The sequence below is a fragment of the Sphaerodactylus townsendi genome, linkage group LG05 (genome assembly GCF_021028975.2).
Source record: "Sphaerodactylus townsendi isolate TG3544 linkage group LG05, MPM_Stown_v2.3, whole genome shotgun sequence".
Taxonomy (NCBI): domain Eukaryota; kingdom Metazoa; phylum Chordata; class Lepidosauria; order Squamata; family Sphaerodactylidae; genus Sphaerodactylus; species Sphaerodactylus townsendi.
The window spans coordinates 60,304,818-60,329,590 of NC_059429.1; the positions used below are offsets into that span (position 1 = coordinate 60,304,818).

The 24,773-nt window shown below is 39.5% G+C and overlaps 1 protein-coding gene across 1 annotated transcript in view; it reads right to left on the reverse strand.

The window, feature by feature from the left end:
- Nucleotides 1-24,773, reverse strand: part of ALG6 (ALG6 alpha-1,3-glucosyltransferase) — a 33,181-nt gene that overhangs the window by 4,706 nt on the left and 3,702 nt on the right. Inside the window, exons 3-11 of the mRNA XM_048496388.1 lie at nt 21,777-21,861; nt 15,915-16,004; nt 13,308-13,396; nt 9,851-9,933; nt 8,032-8,096; nt 5,826-6,011; nt 5,186-5,321; nt 3,433-3,518; nt 3,015-3,099 (exon numbers count right to left, since the gene is read on the reverse strand). Of these exons, the coding sequence (XP_048352345.1) occupies nt 3,015-3,099; nt 3,433-3,518; nt 5,186-5,321; nt 5,826-6,011; nt 8,032-8,096; nt 9,851-9,933; nt 13,308-13,396; nt 15,915-16,004; nt 21,777-21,861 (905 nt within the window). The remainder of the gene's footprint in view (nt 1-3,014; nt 3,100-3,432; nt 3,519-5,185; nt 5,322-5,825; nt 6,012-8,031; nt 8,097-9,850; nt 9,934-13,307; nt 13,397-15,914; nt 16,005-21,776; nt 21,862-24,773) is intronic.

Genomic DNA, 24,773 nt, shown 5'->3' on the forward strand with positions numbered 1-24,773 from the left:
TGGCCCATTATGCATGGAGTGCTTTCTATCATGCTCCTAGCTTCATGGTCCCTTTGCAGTGAGGTCTCCTCATGTTTCCCTGTTTAAATACAAGGAGCCCCACTGTTTGCTGTGCAGCCGTACTTGGGACTGCCTGCCCCCACTTAAAAGGCAAGACACTTTAAAGGTAATATTGATATATCAGTATTGTTGAGGCTGATTTTTGTTGCTTTTGCATTTTTAGGGAAAAGCTGATTGTGGATCCCTGAAGGAGGAAACAGTCTCCCCCTTCACTCCTCTCAAGGATTCGCTGTCTCCTTTCCCTAGAAATGCAAAAACAACAAATAGTCTCAACAATATCGATATAAACAATATCAATGACCTTTAAAGGGTTTTAAAGAAACAAAACAGGGAGCCTTCATCTTGTCTTTTGACTGCAGTGACCCAGAAGGAGGGAAACCCCTCAGCAAGAGGTTGCACAAACTGTAGTGTGCCCAGGATCTCCAGCAACGCCCCTCTAATGGCATCAGTTCCTCTGTTCCACATGAACCATATGCTCGTTGCAGGACAGAAAGCCAGTCTATAATCAGCCTATGTTGTACTTTTCTTTCTTTTTCCCCATATCAATATATCTAATTTTCAACATGGCCAAATCTGTGGATTATTAGATGTGGAGCTTTGCACTTTCTTGGGTTATGGAGTGGCAGGTAAGAAACACTACCATTATCCTAAACACCACTAGGTCCACTAACTGGATTATAGTACTTTATGCTATCAAATAAACTCTAACATAATTAGGCCTCTTCATTCCCAGGGTAACGGTGGGGTCATTTTTCTGGTATGGATTAGTCATCAACTTGTGCCCTAACAAGATGGCTAGGTGGACTGCACTGACAAAGCATATAAAGTGAAGAGTGAACAGTGGAAAAACGAATGAATATTATACCCCAAACACAAAGAAGCATGTGTTTAGCAAATAAAATGTTGTTTGGTCTTCACCACAGAAGACTACTTTCAAAAGGTGATAAAAATTAAAGAAATTCTTGTGTGAGGAATAACTTCAGTTGCAACTGATGGAAGAATCATTCATATTATTTCACAGTTATTTCACTATTAGTTGCTAATCTTCAACTATTTAGACAATCATAAAGCAGCAAGATTGGGTCAATTTTGAGAAAGAGCACCTCGGAGCATGGTCAACCTTCAGGTGCCTTAAAACAAAGATAGACAACCTTTTTTGATCCAAGGGCCAAAATGTGCCAGCAAACAAAATGGTGGCAGAAGGATGAAAACTGTACATTGGGCAAGTACATTGCACTTGGCTGGTAATTATGCAGATCTGGGAAGCATTAATGGGTAGAACTCATGCCAGTTGCATTCTCCCACACCATTGACCCAATAGTGCTGGCAGCACCTCAGTTGTTTGGGTGGAGATCAGGCCCTGAGCACCAAGTAAAATGGTTTGGAGTGCCTCTGTCAAAATGTATGCCAGGGGTTGCCTACTTCTACCTTAAGAGATAATATGGTCCATTTCCACGCTACCCAGGACTCTAGGCTACTTCACCCAGAGACATCGGGATTGAAAAAGAATAGAAATAAATTAGTAATGTGAAAAACACTGGTCACAATAACCAACTAATGTCTCACATCTTGTGGAGAACATGCATGGGCAGAATAAGTATGAAGATCGAAGCAGAGAAAATTCCTTGTCCCATCTTTTTCCACCAAGCAGGCAATCAGTCTAATTCTTATTCCAATGGATGTTGCAACTCGAATCAGAGCATGTGCAGCTTTGGACTCTTCAGATACAGTCTAGCTATTGAAGGCCCTATCCCTATTATACCTAGCCATAACATTCTGCTCCTGTATAACAGAAGCCATTAAATCCCAGTTTGATTCCCTACGCAGGCACAGAACAAGGAGGATGACCAACTGCTTAAACCTCTGTAGCCACTGGCTGCTTTATGGATCATTACAACATACACAGACTTTAGGCTGATTCAACATTCATGTCTTGCCAGTGATGTAGCTATAGATTTTTTATGAGGTGGGTTCGGGGACATGGCCACGCCCCCACCCACCCCTGGGGGCATGGCCATGCCTCCCTAAGCTCCACCCCTGCCTCAGTGCTCCGAGGCCAGGGACGGCAGTCTCCCCTCCTCCCACCGACTGGGAGCCCAGCTGGCAGCCAGCAGTCTCTTCCCTCCAGGAAGAAGAGACTGCAGTGCCCAGCCACAGAGAGCTTCGTGGGGGTGGGGTTTGGGAGGGGTGAGTGGCCTCACCTCCCAAGCCACGCCCCCCTGGCCTCAGTGTTTATAAAAGCAACTCTCCGAGGCCTGCAGTCTCTTCTCCCTAGAGGGGAGGGAAGAAGGGACTGCCACCTGGGAGCCCGGGGGCATGGGAGCTTCAGACATGTAATGGGAGGGCTGAACCCATAACCCCCCCTTACCTATGTCCTTGTGTCTTGCTGATTCAATATTCATGTCTTGGAGATGCAACGGGTTCTAGAGAACCTTGGTTCTTTCCAATAAAAATGGTTCTTTCCATTTTGTAAAGGTAAGGGACAGCAATGTTAGCATGACTGTTGGACATTTATTTTCAACAGGTTTGCATTGGGCAATATATTCTGACCTAGGAGATGCCTAAAAGAGACAATCTGTAGCTTTCAAGAGCACCTCTATTAACCAGATCAATTAGCCTGCCAGACTGGAAACTTGAACCACAGTCTGCGTAACACCAGTCAAAGGACCCACTAGACTTTGATGTAACAGGGAAGATGCTATTAACACACAAGAGCCTGAGAAGTACTTCTTGTCACACAACACAAGTGCCTATACCTCTAATGATCGTAGTGGATGGAACTAGGAGTATCTTTCCCTTTTTTCTATGCCTCCCTTTTTCTCAGCTCTGCCTTCCCCTTGCTTTCTAAACAGTCATAGTAGGGGTGACAGGAGGTGGGCAAGGTCATCCACTATCAAGATTTGCAGTTATTCTAAAATGTACACTTTAAATAAAAAATTGTGTTATACACTTACCAAAGCATACTTAAATCCTTTTAGAGAAGGCTGCAGAGTTAGTTTTATACAACAGGGAAGTAGGCTCAGAAATGTTAAAGCAAAGCTGTAAGGCAGCAAAATAATAACTTTAACATATTAAAACATATTGATTTAGTATCACTTCGATTCACCTATTAATATAATTAGGTATTGCTACAGTTTGAATTTACTGAATATGAAAACTAATAAAATGCGTACAATTATTTTTTAAAATTTTCTCCTGATATGTTGTGTTATTAATTAAAACACAAAGAAAAAGTGGAAACTTAAAAATAACTATTTAAACCAGCTTTACAGATGAGTTAACGGACATCACAATGTGCTAAAATAGTCTCTTGAAATCATTCCTTAACTTAAAAATATCTGAAAGCCAATTAGAACTTCCAGTCTCACTTACCTCAGTTTAAGCTGTGTTTGTGGTGTCAGAACAGTCTTAATTTTGACAAAAACACTTAAGGTGCACCAAATATTGGCTACTTTATCCTGAAAAGATATTTTAAATGCTGCATTATTTTTTTGATGGGCATTATTTACACAATGAATTGCAAAGACCCTCCAGATGAAATCTAATGCTGAGATTAAGTGTAACAATTGCATTTGGGTGACCTTGATTCAAAATTGTGCACACTGATTAAAACAAGAATTCAATAAACAAAAATACATTCTTAGATTAAAAGCCTCACACTCGTGGAAATATTGAAATACAAAATCATCCATACCCAGAAGTTTTCAGGTTAAAAAATGAGAAACATGAACCTTTTCTCTGCAAATGTGAGGCCATGCTATATTTTGCCACATTCTATCACTAGAACATATTTAGCTCTGCTTGCTTGTTGCTAGCAATGACAGAGTTAACTCCTAATAAATCAAGAAGTCTAAAGACATTAGCAGTTGTGCTAGGATCACTTTCCAAATTAAATTTGTAACCACACAGCTTGCATGCTCATGAAACTCATCCCTAAACAGCTGCTTGAATCACAGCTGTGTAGACATAACAGCAAGAAAGCTACAACCAACAACTGAGCTGTCCCTTCTTCTTCACTTGCAAGTGTACAGAACACACATTGCAAAGCTGCTGAAGGTGACAAGTGCTTGGCAGCACCCACAAACACATAAGATGCTTGCTTAATAGCCAGAAAGGTTTTACAACTATCAGCACTTGGAGGCATCTCTGTAAATGGGAACCAATTCAAAGACCCTGTCACAGGCACCCCAGTATAAACTTACTGCGCATTGCTTACATAGACAGTTTCTCAGTTTATCCAGATTAATATCTAAATCAGTCACTCCCTTGGTCAGCTCTGAAAATATTTCAGCTAACTTTAGACCCAAATTCTTGGGATATTCTGGGTAAATTGAATGAAGCTTCTTTATTATTTTAAAGAGGCCTTCGTTACTTAAATCTAGCAATGAGTGAAATAAACACGTATATCAAATAACTGATAAAACTTAGGCTTCATTTTTTATATACTTCACCCTTCACACATACAAGTGTGGAAGAAGAGCCTATTTTCTTTATCGTTCACTGTGCCAGCACGACAACTACTGTGGATATCAGACCTTTCAAAAGTGAGATTGCTACCAACTTCTATCACTATTTGTCTCTAGTACAGATCAGTCATGTTTGTAAATCAAACCTCTCTACATTATTCTCAGCACCTACAGGCTTTACTTTATCAAAGCAGGCTGACACATTTTAGCTTGTATCAACTCAGGGCTTTCAATGCCTTTTGAAGTATATAGCACCAGTGCATCAATCCAAAGACTATTTTGGAATAGTAAGAAAGTAAAAACAGAATAAAAGTAATGCCTTTTTAAAGATGTTCTAGATAAGAAAACAGTGCAAGGACACTCTTAATTATTATGGAATCTTTCTGAATGGAAAAATGTATGTCTGAGCTATAGCTCTCACGATGGGATAAATGCTGTCTACTCATATAATATCCCGAAAGATACCAGCTGAGCTAGGGGTTAAATACTGGATTAAATAACTGGCAAGAAATGACGGCCAGAGAAGTGAGATCATATTACTAGCCCTCTGGTGTATCTTCCACATGAAATCCCTAAGGGTCAAACTGAAGGTTTCTCAAGGGAGCTAAAAATATAAAACATTTACAAGAAGCTTCGAAGAGGAAGGGAAAAAAGCATACCTCAAACAAACCTCGATCAATTGGAAAGAGCCTTCTAAGTACTTGCAAGATTTGTTCCACTTCTGTACAAAACGGAAGCCAGCAGAGAGCAAAAGAAACAACTACTATAGAAGCCAGTTTAATCAACAAAAGTAATCTGTAATATATAAAAGAAAATAATCCAAGCCTGAAGACGAAAACCAAAAGGTCATACGAAAGGAACTAATAATAATGTTTGCACATTTTCAAACTTGAAGGCTGACTTAACACCATGTGCATGAACATGCAATAAATAACCAAAAGAGAGAGATCTACAGCAGTTGAGATCAGTGATAAGAAAACTGTTAAATGTCAAAAGACACACTAAACTTTTTATCTTCTAAATCTGGGTGTCCATTTGTGACCTGTGCTTAACTAATGACAGGTGTCGAAGAGAAAAGATAGTTGTGTGTATTCTGATACACTATGGACACTCTTAAAACTATTTAGTATGTTATTTAATGACTTAGGAGAAACATGTTCTACTGGGGGAAGGGGGAGTGAAGAATTATAATGACATGAATCTCTTCTCCAAAAGCTTAATCGAGAAATGAATGACATGCACAAATTCCCAAGGCAAGGCTGCCTAAGTGCATTCCAGATCCATTTTCTAGATACTCACCCCTTTCCCATCAGGCCTTTCTTGAAACACTTTCCCAGAAGATAGCAGAAGAAGGGCAACGAATGATAGAGCTCCATTTGTTTATAGTTAATAGCTAAACAAAATGCAGTTGAGCCCAAAAGATCCAAATCATAGGACAGGCAAAGCACCCCCCACAAAGCAAAGCCAAGGCTCACAGAATTATATATGGTTTTCATGTTAAGGACAAATCTGTTAAAAATCAGGTGAACATACTTTAGGAACATAATCTCCTACTGACCACCAATAAGGATTTTCTTTGCCATAAATTGATAACAGGATCCAGTCAAAACAGTGAGATCCACAGATGAAGAGACAGCATAAGGTAACATTAGTTTCAAAGTGCTGAAATTTGGCTAAATTGTACCCTAAATATTTCACATCTAAAAGACATAGGCCAGCTGAGCGGAGGTGCATCAGCATAGTTTATACCGATGCACCCCCTGGGACCGTTCACATGGACGGTCCCGCTGGGTGTGCAGCCAACGGCGCAGCCTTCACACAGGCTGCGCCGTCCCTAAATGGCTCTTACTTTCTCCTGGCTTCCATTGCATTGTGGAGGCCAGGGACATGCACCCGTGGCCAGAATGACGGCTCTGGAGTCGGTGGCCAGGAGTCATGTCTCCTGGCCTCCACAACACGATGGAAGCCAGGAGAAGGTAAGAGCCATTTGGGGAAGGCGGGGGGAAAACGCCGCCTTCCACCTGCTGCAGTTCGCACGGCAGCGGGTGGAAGACACCGCTTTTGATAAACCTCATTCGTTGAGCAAGGTTCAAAAGTGGCGTTTTTGTACCACTTGGCCGGCATGAGCACGGCGCTGCTGCCTGCTGTGCAAACAGCGCCCCAGGTACGGTATTATTGGGCTGTGTGGAAACAGCCATAGCCTAAAACCATACTGTCTGTCACTCCACTGTATCATTACTTAAGCCCAAAGGGAAGCAATCTCAGAAGAGCAGTTTAGATGACGTAACAATAGACCTGAAATCCATAGTTTTGCCCTCACCCAATTCCAGCCTGTCATAACAATGGCATTTCATCTAGTTTGCTATACATGCACATCACTTGATGGTTTACTACAGAGCCTGTAAACTAGATCCACTGAACAGTATTTTTTGCAAAATGGTAAGTGATATTAAGCAACTGTCGCCAATATTTAATATACACATCATGTATTATCAAGTGACATATGTGCACAAGTAAACTCATTCATGCTTATATCATCCACTTCGTGTTCAATGATGGTCAAAACAGACATGATGCAGGGAGATCCCTGACCAGATCTTTCCAGTGTTTTTAAAAGACTAATAGCTGCCATGAAGGAGCTCAATTTAGACCAGGCACAGGTAGGGTGGCAGAGAAGAGGTTCAATCCTTCAAGTTTTTGTTGACTGAAGCCACTTTGCCTCCCATGTTGTTAGCTGTAGAGGGAAAAAGACAGACACTCCCTCTCATACGTTTCTTCTTTCCATAGGTAAAACAACAGATACAGGGACAGCAAATGAAATCACATGGAGATGGAAGGGTTGAGCGCCTGCTTCTGCATAGAGATAATAAACACTAGGAAAATCATCACAGACTCCCAGTGTCAGACCTGTCTTGGCTCTGAGTCCATGCTGTCACAAACGTTTTAACAAGAACAGATCACTGGGATTTCATAATAACTTTGGATTGGATCCTGAAACCTGTTGGAGTCAATACTGTATTCCTAGTATTTGGATTAACAGCCATACAGACCAGGGACTGCCAGCTCTGAGAGTCAGAAGGGACCTGCTAGTGAGAGAAGAATACAGGAGAGATCACTAGCTGTATTTTTATATCTTTACCTATACAATCCATGCCTAATGGAGCTTTTTCATGAACACTGTTCCTATGAAAATGTATATATATTTTCATAGGATCAGTGTTCATGATTTTACTTACGTAATCCATAACAATGTATCTTTTTCATCAACTTCACCAATTCCGTGACTAAATATATAAAGTTGATGAGAAAGATACACTGTTATGGATTACATAAGTAAAATCACTCTACAGTTACATATATTTAGGGATGTAATCATATGGGGGAAATATGCAAAATACAAATCTTTATAGACAACATTAATCCCTGTTCACTCTGCAAAGAGAGTGGTGTAGAGTTACAACATAGGTTTGTAGATACTCTGCCATGGCAGAATATGCAAGGATACTGAAAATGTCCATAATCAATGAGAATGAGGCCTGGATACAGCAATATGCAGAGAACAGTGGAAATCTGTGAAATAAAAAGACATTCATTTTTTAAGATACCCTAAGCTTGCAATAGATCATTGTGCCTTAAACAGAACATATACCCGTATATACTCATGTATAAGTCGAGGCACCTAATTTTACCTTGAAGAACTGGGAAACCTTATTGACTCGAGTATAAGTCGAGGGTGGGAAAGGTCCAGGGGGAGGCGGGGCACTGAGCTGGCAAAGGAGCTGCAGTTGGGGGAAAGGAGCACCCCAGAAGCCTTTGGGAGGGTCCAGGGAGAGGGAAGAAGCTGGGGGCCGTGGAGGGTCAACAGGATGGGAGGTGGTGGAGGAGAAGGCAGAGGAGAACAAGGCAGAGAAAGCGGCTGAAAGGGGGGCGGCAGAGAAGAAGGCAAAAGAGAGTGAAGCAGAGAACGAGGCACAGAAAGCGGCTGAAAGGGAGGCGGCAGAGTAGAAGGCAGGAGAGAGTGAAGCAGAGAACACAAAGATTGCTTCAGCAATCTTTGGAGCATTGCCCTTTTAAGAAAACCATAGAGACAGGCTGCCCGTGCGGCAGCTTCCCTGAAGCCAAGCCTCAGAGCCTGCGGGGAAAGGAAAGAAAGGGTGAGTTAGTGAGGGGGCCTGCCGGCCGACAGGAGAAAGCAAAGCAGAGAATGAGGCAAGAAAGTGGCTGAAAGGGGGGCGGCAGAGAAGAAGGCAGGAGAGAGCGAAGACGGGACAGGGGGAACGCCACACAAGAATTACCGGTAAGTAGGACCCACGTATAAGTGAAGGGGGGCATTTTTCAGCCTAAAAAACTTGACTTATACACGAGTATATATGGTAAGCCTTAACACTTCATTTCGGCCATCTAAAAAGAGACAAGTAAGACTATGCCAAATGCACAAGTTTTTTTGTTTTACTATTTCACAAAAGTAGCAAACGGCCAAAGGGCACATGGTGTGCAAGATTCCTGATCAGAATTCCCCCAGCCATGGGTAGAGGGAGCCTCAATTCTGATTAAGAGTTATAGTATCAGAGAAAATGGGTTTTGACTTTCCCCATGCACTACTATCCCAATATAACACTCCCCGCTTACCCCAGAGAAACATACATCTAAGATTTCCCCCTGAAGAACAAAGGACAACTGTGGGAGATAGCCTATTTGCAATGGAAAACAGTGCGATGATGGGGGTTAAATCTACAAGTCAGTTTTATGGTTACTAGTCAATCTAGATATCTTTTTAAATGTTCAGAAGTATTACATGAAATTACCTTGAGCATATGTGCATTTCCTTGATCTGCTTCAGTTGTGATTTTGAAAGCAGAGGATTGGATTCTGTTGAACAGATCCCCATAGTAAGGGGGGGGGGAAATAATTTCTTCCTCCTGTGGCAGAGTTCCAGTTCCCCCTGCATGTTGCTCCTGGGGCCTCCTGTTCTCTAGGGGCAGCATATCAGGGACATTTTGGGTTGCTTTCCTAAATTGTGCTTTCATGTATGAATTTAGATGAGACCCAGCCCAGAAATCTCAAATTGAGCCAGTCTGTATAATTGGGCTTTTTCTAATCCACATTTTTGGTAAGGTACATATTGGTTCAACTGGCAGTGGATTTTGTTCTTACAAGGCATTCCAATAATTGCTGTCAAGACAATTTTAATAATAAGAGAATGCTTATAATCAGAATATATTTTCTGATAAAATGGATGTTACATGAACCAATTTCATTCCTGCCTCTAAGCAAAACACTTCATCCACACATAAAGCAAGATGTTTTTAAATAGTCAAGCCAACCTTCTTCTTGGTTGAGGTTTCCCTTAAATGGCAACAGTACAATATTACTGCAGGTATGTAAACTAGCATATCAGCAACAAGAACTGCAAGACAGAAAAATTATGTGTGAAAAACATTCTAACATTGTTTATCAAGCTATAGGCAATATTTTGGGGTTTTCCTCCTATGATGCCTCATGATTGTTGCAGAATTATTCTTGGTATTTTCACTTTTCATTTGTATTTGAGATTTAGGTAAACCTTTCAAAACAAAGTACAAAAATCAGTCAGGATTAACCCTTTTGTAACACAGACATTAGCTATACACTATTCAACCCAGATACAAATGTTTGGCTTCAAATGCCCTCAAAAAAGCAGGATTGGATTAGTACTTGACTCTTTTTCTAGAGGTGACAATAGCCTGCTACAAAAGGAAATAGGTGTTACTAGTTATTTATTACTTTTTCTTACCAAATGAACCAAATGAAAAGTGGGTGTATACTCTTCAAATGGACCCAAGTCATGAAAGAGGATGCAACTGGACCTCACACTCTGCTCTCTAGGCCCACCTTCTTGCCTACTTATTGTGTGATAAAGCTGAACACCTGCCAAGGAGGAGACTGGGTGAAAGGATCAGTGGAGGATCAGTGCAGCAGCTGTATCCTCTATTATTGCTTGAACATTTATCAGTATAAGTACTCTCTCCAAGAGGAGATCTGACAAACCTGTATGGTGTAATGCTGTGAATATTACACTACATGCAATGCTTGTTTATACCTCTAGTTTTCTTTGCAATGTAACTTACACTATTCTTCCTTCCTCCGTTTTATCCCCTCAATCACCACCTTGTGAGATAGGTTAGGCTGACAAAGAGCAACTGACCCAAGGTCACCCATCAACTTTCCACAGCACAGCCAGAATCTGAACTGGAGTCTCCCAAACCCAACTCTAACATTGTAACCACTACATATTACTGTCTCTCATCTATTATAAATGATCTGAAAAACTTCTGGGAGTCCAGCAGAGACTAATAAATGGGGAACCTGATAGAAGCTTATACAATTATGTGTGGTAGGGAGGAAGTGGGTAGAAAGAACATCTTCCCCTCCCATAGCTTGGGAGGTCATCCAGTAAAAATGACAGGAAGTTGATTCTGGTCAGACAAAAGGCAGCATCTCTTCACATGATGAACAATTAATTTGAAGAATTCACTACCACATAAGTATGTTTAAGCACATTAACTAGTTTGCAAATCAACTGGATTTGTGAGTTGATCCCATAAAAACTACTGTCTTGACTTGTATTGTCTGTATGTCTTCTCCAGAAGAAGACCAATACTAAAACTCCTATATCTTTGACAGAATTTGTTCTCTGCGCATGTGCTCAAGAGATTGAGAGAGAATTTCTAAAATGTGTAAAACTAATGGTCAACAGTTAACCGTATTGAATTTTGTAACCCTAGTTTAATAGCTATTGTTAAAAGAATGTCTATCCATTTTCTTAGTTTGTACATCAATGCTTTGTCAAGCGTGTTGATTTGAGTATTATTAAAGACCATTTCAAGGGTAATTTGGTTCTAGTGATTTTTAAAATACAATCAATTACTAGAGACCAGATGGAAAGGTTTGTGGCCAACACAAGAGGTGGTATGGAGGAGTGTCGGATTCAGCCCAGGATAATCAGCTATAAGAAGACACTTTGTCATAAGGGATTTTTACAGGATCCAAAGCTCATAAAGACAAGAAAGACTGGACATAAACTAATAATGAGGTGTTTAGACTGTCTGATAAATTACTAAGTGACACTGAGTCCGCATTTTCTTCATTAACCACTACAAACTGTCAATTAATACACTTGCTGTCCCACTGGGTTTAGTCATAAAGACAAATGAACACCAATCTTTATGGCAATTTACAGGGGCACTAGAAAGTTCTGGGAAAGTTGGGAAAGCAACAACACAACAACAGAATGACTGATTTGCGCTAATTACAATCATTTGGTTTTGCACATAAATATATGTAACATAATTTCAGTGATTTTGAAAAAAGACAACTTCACTATATTAAATATTTAAAAGCTCCCAGTGTCATTTGCTCCTTATTTAAAAATTAGTAAACAATTATTTCTTTTTATAATACTTTCACCAAACCAATCAGTAGCCGATATTAGGCCTTTTTTACATTTCTTCTTGAAAGTTTCAGAACATTTGCAGAGATACTTTTGGAGGCTGAGTACTCTGAGATGGTCAGTTCAAAATTCAACCTAAAGTTTCACATTATCTCAATATTGTAGAAAAGTTGAAGCACAGGTAATAATTTCAGGCAGGAATTTACAAAACTATTACGGCAAACAGACAAAGTGTTCATAGTGTACCCTTTAGATATCATACTGTGAGAGCAGTTCTTTTTGCATCCCTTCGCTACACAGACAAAATCATATAGCCTTTGAACATATAAAGTTATTTTTGACTTGATCCATTTAACCCAGTATTGTCTTCTCTGACTGACAGCAGCTCTCCAGTGTCTCAGGCTACACTGTTTTCCCCAGACTGCTTCCCAAGATCCTTTAATTCAAAATGGTGAAAATTAAATGTGGGTCCTTGCATATACAAAGTAATTATTCTACCACTGGTTGTTGTGGGTTTTCTGGGCTGTGTGGCCGTGGTCTGGTAATCTTGTTCCTAACGTTTTGCCTGCATCTGTGGCTGCAATCTTCAGAGGTGTATCACACAGGGAAGTCTGTTACAGTCTGGAAAACTCACAGCAACCAGTTGAATTCGGCCGTGAAAGCCGGATTATTCTACCACGATTTTTAAAATGCTGTCAAGTTGTAGGTGACTTATGGCAACACGGAAGAGTCCTCAAGGGAAGAGGTATCGCCTGCCTCTATGTAGTACCCTGACATTCCTTGGTGGTCTCCCATTCAAATACCAATCCTGCTTAGCCTCTGAGATCTGACAAGAACGAGCTATTCTGGGCTATCCAAGACAGGGCAATGCTGTAATATAGTCTGTCCCTAAAATCATGCTGCTAGCTACCTAATTACAGTACTTTTCTCAATACAGTGTTACACAGGCTGGGGGCTATTCCAGAATTTAATACAAAAAAAATGGTATTCATTCCCCTTACTTATTTCCATGCATCCTTCCCATCCAGAAAGCATCTGTAGCATGTCTGATCTGCAACATTTTAGAACACAAGAAGCCCTCTGTGGGATCCAACCATGGCGTCCAGCATCCTGTCTCCCACAATAGCCAACCAGTTCCTCTGGAGGCCAAACAACAGGGCATAGAAGTCAAGGCCCCTGATGTGACCTCCTGGCACTGGTATTCAGAGTTTTACTCCCTCTGAATGTGGAGGTTCTCTTTAGTCACCATGGCTAGTAGCCACTAATAAACCCGTCCTCCATGAATCTGTCTAATTCCCTTTTAAGAACACAGGAACATTTTGATCTCATGTTGAAGTAATATAGTTTTCTACCTGTTGCTCTCATGAATAACTTGTGTGATGGACTCTCATGCCCACGGGAAGTGTGCAGAGCAATCCAATTTGGATTTATTAACTTTGCCCTGTAAAACAGAAAAGAACAGAATTCTCACAGCTAACTGTTCAGCTCAGCAGTACAAACAATATAGGCAGACTGTACTGAATAGTAATTAAATACTGATTAGCAATAAAATGAACTGAAAACAACACCTCTTTCACATATTATAAAACACAGGTACTTGTGGGGTTAAAAACAAAATGAGAACAATGAATTTTGAACAAATCTATCACCTATATACTAATATTCTTCACTTTCAATTAAACCGTGTGAATTATTTTCTTCTATAAATCCAATTTGATGAAGGCTTTTTATTACTGACTGAAGGCCATGTTGAAAAACACCTTAGAAATAATATTATAACATCTGAGTAAATAAATCACACTCCCAATCTTCTTATATGATTTCTTACAGTTCTAACAAGCTAATGGGCATCTTTCCCATATCCATCCCTTAAGTTGAGAAACAGTACCTGCAGGTTTGAGCACCTGAAACTCTAAAGCTAGATATGGAGGAACAGTACTCCTTCCTTTTCAGCTCACAATAGGAAAGATTTGTATGCATATGCAAGGCTACGTTGCTGAATCTTCATAAGGAGCTTCTGTTGATCACCCAAAATTATGTCAAGCATGGAAGATTATCCAAAATTCCTATTAGTGCATGTGACTACAAAACGTGAAATACAATGAAGCTCTCTATGTTCAAAATGCCTAAGAGGTACCCCAAATATTCAAATATTTGTATATAGAAAGATTGTTGTTGATATAGAATATATTGCTATGAATCTAGATACAACACATATTCTTATTGACCAAATAAGAGGAAAATTATGAACAGACTCACTTTTGGTAACCACACTAAATATAGTAAAGGCTGAACCAAATTATGAACAGACTCACTTTTGGTAACCACACTAAATATAGTAAAGGCTGAACCAAATTTATAGACTGCCATATATAATGGCTGCACACCCTGGGAGTGGGGCTCACAAGGTCTCCTGGGAAGTGTAATTCCCACCATTCTGCTTTTTCTGCACCAGGAAGTGTAGTTCCCACCAGGCTACTTTAAACTAAGGTCAGTGGGGAGAGAGCAGGGGGAAGGGCGATTTTCCACCCCCCCCCCACGTGACCCATTGGCTCCCTAGTTTAAACAAGTGACGCTGGAATCCACCCCCAAACAGCGTCATTTTCAATGGTGTTTAAACTAGGGAGCCCAGATTCTTCTTTTAAATCCACCTTAAAGGGAGAATCTGGGGTCCCCAGTTTAAACAACATTGAAAGTGATGTTATTTTGGGGTGGATTCTCCCCCACCCTGAAACAGCATCCCTTTCAATGTTAAAACTGGGGACCTCAGATTCTCCCTTTAAATCCATGCCGAAGGGGGTGGATTTAATAACAACAACAACAACAACAACAACAACCTTTATTAGGCATTGAGAGAATAAAAGAAAGAAAGAAAACAAGCATTGGCAGGAAGGGAGTGGATTTATAAAGAGAATCTGGGGAAATTTAGGGGGTGCCTGTTATCAGGGGTGCAATTATTAAGATAGCAGCACCAAAATTTCAGAGTATCTTCGTGAGACCCTACTGATGATACCACCCAGGTTTGGTGAAGTTTGGTTCAGGGTGTCCAAAGTTATGGACCCTCAAAGGTGTAGCCCCCATTTCCTATTAGCTCCCATTGGAAACAATGGGGGATGGGGGCACTACTTTTGGGAGTCCATAACTTTGGACTCCCTACACCAAACCTCACCAAACCCGGGTAATATCATCAGGAGAGTCTCCCAAAAAATCCCTAAAATTTTTGGTGGTGCTAGCCTAAAATCTGCGCCCCCTGCAGGCCAAAAAGGAAAAAAAACACTGAAAATACAAAATCCCCCACAAACGAACCTGCATTTTTGTCACCCACCACAAGGTGGCGCCCTGGGCAGCTGCCTACTTTGCCCAATGGGAGGAACGCCTCTGCTCCTTGCCCCCTTATAGCTCCATCACTCCCTAGTCCAGCATCAAGCAAAAACAGAATTACTCAAATTTACATAAATGAAGCCCAAGTCTCCCCATGGTTTCACATGTAAACAAAATGCTTTTCAATTGTATCCAAAGTTATGCAGGCATTCCATCAGTACACAGAACTGCCAGTAACAGTCTTCCTCATTCAGTAACAGACAGAAGGGAGAACCAGCTCAACCCATTTGGCACCCCAAGCAAACCCAGTGGTAGAAGCACATTGGGGGAGGTTCCTCCCATGTCACTTCTCCAGCTCTCTACAGCCTGTCTTTGTCCCTGGTAATAGGTACAGTTGACAGGCAAAGGCCACATCTGTAATTCTTCCCAGTGCTGCTCACTACTGGTTTAGGTGCTTCTGTCTCAGATTGATGGTGATGCACACACAGAGATAACTTTATCATTAATGGAGAAAGCCTTTGTGTAGGCAGAATCTCACAAATCCCATGCAAGCAACAAACCTCTGCATCAGTCTTCATTTTTCTCTCACTTTTGAGAAACAAAGTGTACTTAAAATAACCTTTTTGTAATTAACTTACACATAAGCACACAAAAGACTGTGATAAGCAGTAAGTGGCGGATAGTCAAGGCCCCAGTATTGTAAATTATTGTCACTGGTGTTGACGTACCTGAAAAAAAACACAAAATAAAACCTTGACATTAATTCATGTAAGACTATAATATTTTTGAATGGTTATGTTATGCAACTTGATTTAATAAGCAAACCTTCCATTCAATATATATACTCTCAGAATTCAATTTCCCACAGAATTTGTATTGCAGATTGTTTTCTACATATAGTCCTCCTAGGCTCATGCCCACTCTGGATGTCTATGGTAAGGCAGAGGAAAATACATTTAAAAATGTATTGAGAAACAGATTTTAGAGCTGGAAAAATGCAAAATCTATTGGTGTATAGATTGTATAGTAGAAACTCTTGTTGCAAAAAGTTTCTGTTAATTTCCTTTACATCTACTTGTGAGAATATACCTAAATGGTGCTGGTATCTTCAGCAGTGATCTTAAACTGGACATGAACATGCCAAGACCAATATTTAAGAAAGGTTTGGGATTCCCTTGACAAGATGGCAATTCACCTGTCACAACAAGGGCACCACTCTCAGTCAAGTAGTACAAGTGAAAGGGGAACAAAAATTTGGGAGTACTAAATAAAACTGAAAAAATATATTCACGACAGATTATTTATAAGGAAGATTTTCTTGTATCATAACATCTTCTTATATCATAACATCTTCCTCCATTATCCTACACCACTCCCATTAGAAAGATTTCTTGAACAAACTGGCAGGCTACAGAATGAAGTTGTAGAAAAAACTACACATTTCTGTGCAGGTCATATTAGCAAACTGTTCAGCAAAAATGCTGAGATAAGCAGTTACTTCAGTTGTCCTTTTTCAACAAAACACAACAGGAGTGACTCAACAACATAAAATTCCAAGGAAGGAGCAGAAAGAGCTTCAGAACCTGTCTAACCCCTGCACTGGCGTTGCTGCCACCTAATGCTGATGTAAGTGGCATCTATGCCACCATTGAGCCAGTTATGCTGATGCCCAGGGGCCATCCAAGCTTCTGCACTTGTGCTCCTCCAGTGCAGGAGCCCACACTGGGGGTGGACTTGACTTTAGTTGGTTTCCAGTGGCCTTTCAGCCTGGGTGTGCCCCCTTTTGATGATGCAGGCTTATGCCATCAAAGAGGCAGACAAAGCCAACTGAACTGCATAGGGTGTTTGCAAGGTAGCCAATACATTTTTGCAGGTTTTGTGCTTGCCACATTGCCTGAAACCACTTGGAGGCAGTATGGTGGTGCCACACTGGTGCAGTTCCCTGCCACTGCACAACTACCCCCCTCCCTTTGAATTGGGCTGCTTGTCCTTTTAAGACACTATAAGTTCAACATTAACAAACAACGTCCCTTCATGCAGATATTTATTTATTTATTTTTCATATTTCTACCCCACCCATTCCCAAAAGGGCTCAGGGCAGCGTACAACATTATAACACAACGTACAATTTAAAACGACAATAAATTAATTAATTTATTAACTTCTTTCCGCACAGAATATTTATAAAGAGTTGCAATCATTGTAAATGAATTTGTTTCCCATGTATAAAAAGGGGAAACAAGTTCATTTTATACGAAATTACCACTTAATTACTCAAATATGTTGTGCCAATAAGAAATCCACTATACAGTCGCTTTATATTAGAGCAAACGTTGGAGCTTCCCACGTATTTTACTACAGCAGAGACAAATATGAGCTTGGAGTAGAAAAATAATCCCACAAATAACAAAAACATTAGTGATCAATAATAGCAGATGTTTGTGGGGGCAAAATTTACTGTGCTTCAAAACACCCAGAGCAGGTTTTAATCAGATTTTTTTGACATTTTATTATGGCAAAATACTTTGGAATTTGGTTCAGGGTACTAGATATACCTGAAACACAAACTGTTTATACACTTCTCTCAAAATAACCAAAATAACTATTCATACTTAATTCATATTTACTTACTGTGCAATCCTAAAGAGAGTTACTCCAGTCTAAGCTACTTCATTGAACGGCCTCAGACAGAAGTGACTCTGTATAGGATTGCACTGTTAGTAAGTTTGCAATTTTCAGCACAGGCTTTTTTCACGGTTAGGGCAAGATTCACAGATCTAAAGCAACCCCTTCTGCTCAAAAAATAAAAGAATAAATAGAACACACACACACCCAACACACACACCAGCCTTCTGAGAAAAATATCTGATGAATATGGTCAGAAAACAAATTGTGAAAAATACCACTTCAGATCAAATGTTTCCAGATTGTACTGTTGGTTTATGGAAGGTTTAGGAGTTTCGAAAGACTTAGCCTACCTTAACTGTTTTAACTTACTGATACAGTGCCTCTTAAATAGATGGCAAAGGTCATGAACCTGTTCAGACAGGCAAGTAATAACACTTTCAACTAGCCTTCCAAACTAGTCAAATAAAATAACCTCTAAAGGACAATATGAAAGTGCAAAGTAAAAATTCATATGACTCTCCTGTACTCATCTTTCCACAGACTAAAGTCAGAATTTAGCCACATCTTTAAGTTGAAAGGAAGAAGGTTTTATTAAATGAAAATAAAAGTTACAAAAATAAGACATCAGATCCTTTAAATCTCTGAAACAGAGTGACTAGTATTTTATAATTGCCAAGGGGCAAGTTCTTAGCTTTTCCAGTCTATCCACTCAAATGCAGCCAATTTTTGACATTTATTACAATAAATGATATTCCTTGAATACCTTATGAGCAGCCTGAAGTATCTTATGAACAATTCATGATAAATCATATTTCTTAAAACTGCACCTCTGCCCCTCATCCTACCATTCAAAATTTGTCATGCCAGGATAGTTTATCCCCTTAATTTGAATTTTAATATTCTGCAATGTACCAGTTAGTATCCCACTCACTTCATACATTATGCTCTTATTTAGTGTTAGATTCCACAGAAAAAGTTTGTGTATGCTGGTGGGAAAAAGATAAGAATGGGCACCTTATTAAATAGCAATATAAGAAAAGATGCTGTCAAGGTTGTCTTTGATAAATATGCATGGGCTCCAGAGAAAGATAGGGGAGAAAGGCAAAAAGATTTAAATTCGTGCCTCTGGCTCAGAAAAATCATATGCAGGAAAACTACATACAAATCACATTTGTAGTTTACAGCCTATCTTTTTAATATACTTTGTTTCTGAACAAAGGAAATGAATGTGAAGTACATGGCAATATCATTTGAGCATACATGAATAATATTAATAGTGAAGCTTCTTCAAAGACTTTTCAGGATTAACTTTCAGGAAACGCCATCCTCCACCTAACTCCAATGGAGAACAGTTTGCTGTTGCAAGAGTCCCAACTATTATCAAATTACTGCCTGTTACATTTTTCATACTGTAATAACCTACTTTTACGAAGCAGTTGATTGATAATTGTAACTTTCCAAAATTAAACAAGCAACACCCATTGGCTAGAACACTTAGTATGTACCATTCACCCTCAATGTTCTAAATTCCCTTGACTGTAAACTGTAGTCCATAATTTTTTATATTGGTAATACTTATAGTCATTTCTTCTTTCTCTAATATACCATTCCTGAATGATATAAAAACATCCTTCCAATTTTATCACAGGTCTTTTCATGTGTACATATATGTCATCAGCACACAGACTTTGAAATGGAACATATGAAGCTGCTCTATACCAAATCAGAGTGTTGACTAGCTGGAATAGTTAGTTTGAGTAACAACTCTCCATGGTCTCCAGTAGTTTTTTATAGGCTTTTTACTGAAGATCATCAATACTTTTTAAAAACCTAACTACTGAGCTATGGATTTACTGGTCACTGAGGGCTCTGGAAAAAGTCCATCATATTATTGAAGGCTTTCATGGCCAGACTCAGCTGGTTGATGTGGGCTTTCTGGGCTGTGTGGCTGTGGTCTGGTAGATCTTGGTCTGGTAGATTTGGGTCCGTGGTCTGGACACAGTATGTAACACACTTCTCTCTGTGATACACCTCTGAAGATGCCAGCCACAGATGCAGGGGAAACATTAGGAACAAGATCTACCAGACCACGGCCACACAGCCCGGAAAGCCCACAACAACCAGTCCAGCATATGTTTGCCTAAATGGTTTGTGATGGGTAACTGAAAGACCACCTCCTCATACAGCAAAGGATCTTCCATTTCAGATCTTCATTCCATACTCTGCTCTCTGTACCACCACCTTGAAGATGAGGAAGATGAAAACTACATACAGGACTTTCTCAGTGGTGGTGCCTAACCCTTGGAACACCCTCTCCCTTGTGGCTCACTAGGCTAACAGTGCAATCTTATGAACAATTACTCTAGCCCAAACCCAGCAAATGAATAAGCCCATCCAAAGGGAGGGGGCAGAATCCACCACTGGGAGCAGTTAGGCGGCCATGCTGGCAGATTCTCCCTCTCCCAGGCACGTACCCAGGCAGAGGGGTGAAACCACTGCTGTACATTGGCCACCACCTCCCCCAGCAGTGTGACACAGTGTGACACTGCGGCAGTGTCCTGCATCTCTGTTACTGAAGTAGCAGGGGCAGACCAGGGACAGGACCTGGGAAGGAGCCGATGTTGGTCAGTTCCCTCCTGGACATTGCCAGCGTTACATCAATGGGATGCAGTTCGCACTTAAACCAGCCTTTTGGTTGGCGTAAATCTGATGCAGGCCACTGGGGCTTCTCAGCAGGGAGGCTTTTTGACTTTCCCAGGTTGATGAGAAACCTCTTTTGGGGCAGAAGCCAGGCACAGCCACAGCCAGATGCCCGTCTTGCGAATGGGGCTGCCTGACTGAGTAAATGCACAAGATTGCATTGTAAAATGTTTCTATTCAGCCAAGCTTTTAATTGAAGTTTTTCTCATCCTTTTAAAGCAGTCTAGTTCTTTTTAACAATATCCTTCCTGACTGCTGTTCTATGGTCTCTACTGAAATTCCTTTGCTGCTGCTTTTTTTGCTTCTTTTATGGTAGTTTTATTGCTAGTTCTATCACTCGTTTTATTATTGATGGATTTAATGCGTTACATTGCTTTAATATTATTTTATTTGATGTAAAATTATTTTTACTTCTTTTATTGCTAGCTGCTTCCAGCAGGTTCCTTGAGGTAGCATATACATTCCCTAAATTAATGAAACCGATAAATAAATTGCACCAACCCTAAGACCATCTTTTCTAAATTCTGCTTCCTACTTCACCTGTTGTTAATTCCTTTGTCTTGTTCTATCTCCCTTTTCCTAACCTGAAACCTCTTTCACTTCTACAGATTCAGTACATCTTTAGTAGCCTGTCTGTCTACAGATTTTTTTTTTATGTGCCTTGCCTTTCCCTGTTGTGGCACAGTTCCCTAAATGGGCAATAAGACCGTAATACGACATTTGTCCAACATTATGTTAGCCTTCGAGGTCTACAATAAAACTGCTCAGTTGAGCAGAAACGATGGCACAGAGGTAGAAATGAAAATTGGAAATCTACTATTTCTGTCTGAACTCCAGGTTTCCAGAGATTTCATATTGCCTAAAAAAAAATATCTGTAAATAATTTTAAAATATTTTACACTGCAGAAATCCTTTTGGAGTGAACATTTTGTCACAACTTTGCTATAAGTTCAATGGGAATAGATCAAATTATTTTTTGGTGCACCATGATTCTACATCTTTTTGGATTACTCTGCCCAATATGTTCAATGCTTTTAAAATAATTATTTGAAAGAAAACACTGAAAACCATAAATTTTGAATAATTGAGAAACTTTTTAAAAAAACTTATGTACCACAAGATCGTATTTTTCCTTGTACAAAGAGAATCTAAAAATTTTAAATAAGACATACCAGTGCTTGACTGGAAGATTGTAAGTAATTTCTTGCCAGTGTCTTTGAGCTTCATAGTCACCATACAAAGGTGGTTTTCCTGCTCCTACAAAACCAAACAATGGGAATCAACATGTATTTGTTCATTAATTTGTTAATTAATGTACTAATTAGTTATCTTAACAGTTCACTAGTATTACTTTCAATTCAACAGTTTATTTGGAAACTAATATGATCCAGTTAATAACTGGGTGCCAAAAATTAGTATCTAACAGCATTTTACAATAATACATTTTTCAGCATAAGAAGAATCTGTCAGGATGGCATTAGCAAGAGATACTTTATCTTTGATGAGTATTCTTTTCTATTCTCAATTGTTTCAAATATGGAAGTGAAACTCTGTCATGTTACAAAATAACCAGAGATATTAATTATATAGTATCTGACTTGTTCAGAAACATGCTCACTGGTGCACTGTAATACAGAGTCCTATATTTACCTTTCTGCCTTTACTAGTTGTAAATGTTTTCCTCTTCAGCTTTGGACCTCATATTCAGTAGCTAATGATTTTCTTATTTACAGTGTTTGATTTAGTATACTTTTCCAAGCTCTAGCTCTGAATCGGGTTAGAGGCTACAGCTCATTTAAATGCATTTCTAGACTTATATCTCACTTTGGTTTCACAGACTCATTTTCAACTTACTGTTCGCTCTGCAGCCAGTATTTCTAAACAATGAATGATGAGTCACTCCCACTTCCCACTCCTCCCAATTTATTACTCTTGTCAGAAAATTCTGTTAATGTTTTATATAAAAACGCCATCAATGCAAAACTTCTATAGCTTTGTTTTAAACGAGTACTAAGAAACAATTTAATCATGTTAAATACAAATTATTCAGTTCCTGTCTCTTGTAATTACCTATTAAGAACACACAGTTATTTCTGCTAAGATATTGACTCCAGCCTCATGGAGATTGAAGAGTTTCTTTTAAACATAGGAAAACCATCTATAATTCTTTCATATGATCTATGTTTGAGCACTTCACACAAGCAGCGAAGGAGGATATAATTTGTCCCTGGGTAGCACAGACAATTTCTACAAGAAAGGACGTTCCAAGATAATGTTTCCAGACCAGTCAGATCTTCTATGAATACAAGCTAACTCAATGGACATTTGTAAATGATAAATGTATCAGGCAACCAGCAAAGAGATTTCAAGTACGGTCCTCCCAGATTTTTTAATAGTATGAGTGCCTTACTCACTAGTAATCTATGGGATCTAGGCCTTACTATGAGCCACTTTACCTCATTGTGCTGAAGTTCTAGTATAGTATTTCTTAACAACTGGACAGTGTACAGAAGATGAGTTGCTATGCCATGTATATGCACACAGATGTGCATATACACACACATACATATAAAACATGCCCATGCTTTTGACTCTAGTAACTTCCTGCCATTATTTACCATTATTATGGTAAACAAAATACAATAGAACACCAAGCGAGAAAAAGCCACATAGCACCTGCTTGTAGTCCAAGTGAGCACTAGAAGGGTCCCATTAAATCCACTGAAAATAATGTTCAGTAGGGTTTCTTGATGTGCTCAGTGTATTCTTTTACTACCAATTTATCTATTATTCCAACCTTCAATAGGTAATGCTGGCATCAACTAGTCAGGGTTGCCAACTTTAGATTGGGAAATTCCTGGAGATTTAAGGAAAGAAGCCTGGGGAGAGCAAGATCTGTGGAAGGACCTCAAATGGGTGTAATGCCATAGAGTCCACATCCAGAAAGGCCAATTTCTCCAGGAGAACTGATCTCTGTCATCTGAAAATCAACTATAAATTTGACAGATCTCCAGGCCCCACCTGGAGGATGGCAACCCTAAGAATCATCAATTAATGATGCCACCTCTCAGAAGTTATGAAAAAGTATTCTTCAGTTAACATTACAGTACCCATAGGGTACTTTGGCCTGAACAGTAAAATATTTGCAAGACCTGAGTCAGCCGTTGCTAGGCCTTTCCTAGTAGTAATAACAGTAAACAAAGAAAGAGTTAGTAAGGGTTTTATTTCTTTCAAAACTAGCCAGGTAAAATGCATTTTTATACTTGTTAGAAATTCTGCTTTGGGTATATTTGTATGATGCAAAGTCAGAAGTACTTGGATCTCATTTCAAGTGGTAGGTAATTAAATATCAAACTGACCAGCAAACTAAACATTTTAGTCCTTCAAAAATTGAAAGTATGTCACATTAAGTTTTGCGCATTATATATTTTCTTGCATGGCTATCCTTTGCACTGAGGCTGCCAATGAAATTAACATGATTCACAGTATGTGTGCAGGACTGCAGCCTTAGGGACTGCCTCCAAAGGAAGAGAGTTATAATTCTGTGTTCATAGTCCTTTGGAAGTAGGGAGCAGAAAGTTGTAAAGTGTAACATTTACAGTTATTACTAAGCAGACCCTTAAAGACATATACCACGACACATTTTATTATGGTGACTGAGGTTTGCACTTGAAGACCATATGTTCTCAAGTATAAAAGTACAAAGCTAGCCTAAGGTCAGTCAGATATCAAGATATTCACATCTATACTCACAATCGACAAAGCAAATAGTACTCAACCATACAGCTTTCAAAAAGCACCATTTGGAAATTATTGATCTAAGGTGAATTGCCCTTGAAAAAAAATCAGTCAGCACTTCATATTTTATTTGTTAAATATATTCTGTAAAGCTACTAATATAATTCAACAGGAAGATGTTGAAAAAGCATAATAGCAAAACCACAGGGAAAACCCAAAAAACGTCAAGCAAGAATAGAGGTGTTATGGAAATCGTAACAGAATGGGAATGGAAGCAATTTTCCAGTAGATGGTCATTTACATCTCAAATCTGGACAATGCTGAACCAGCACCACTTCAATTAGTCTGTTGTGAAAAACAGTTTTGAACATACAGTCTCACATGACCCTAGTTTCATACTGACTAGCACCAGAGGTGGGATCCAACCACTT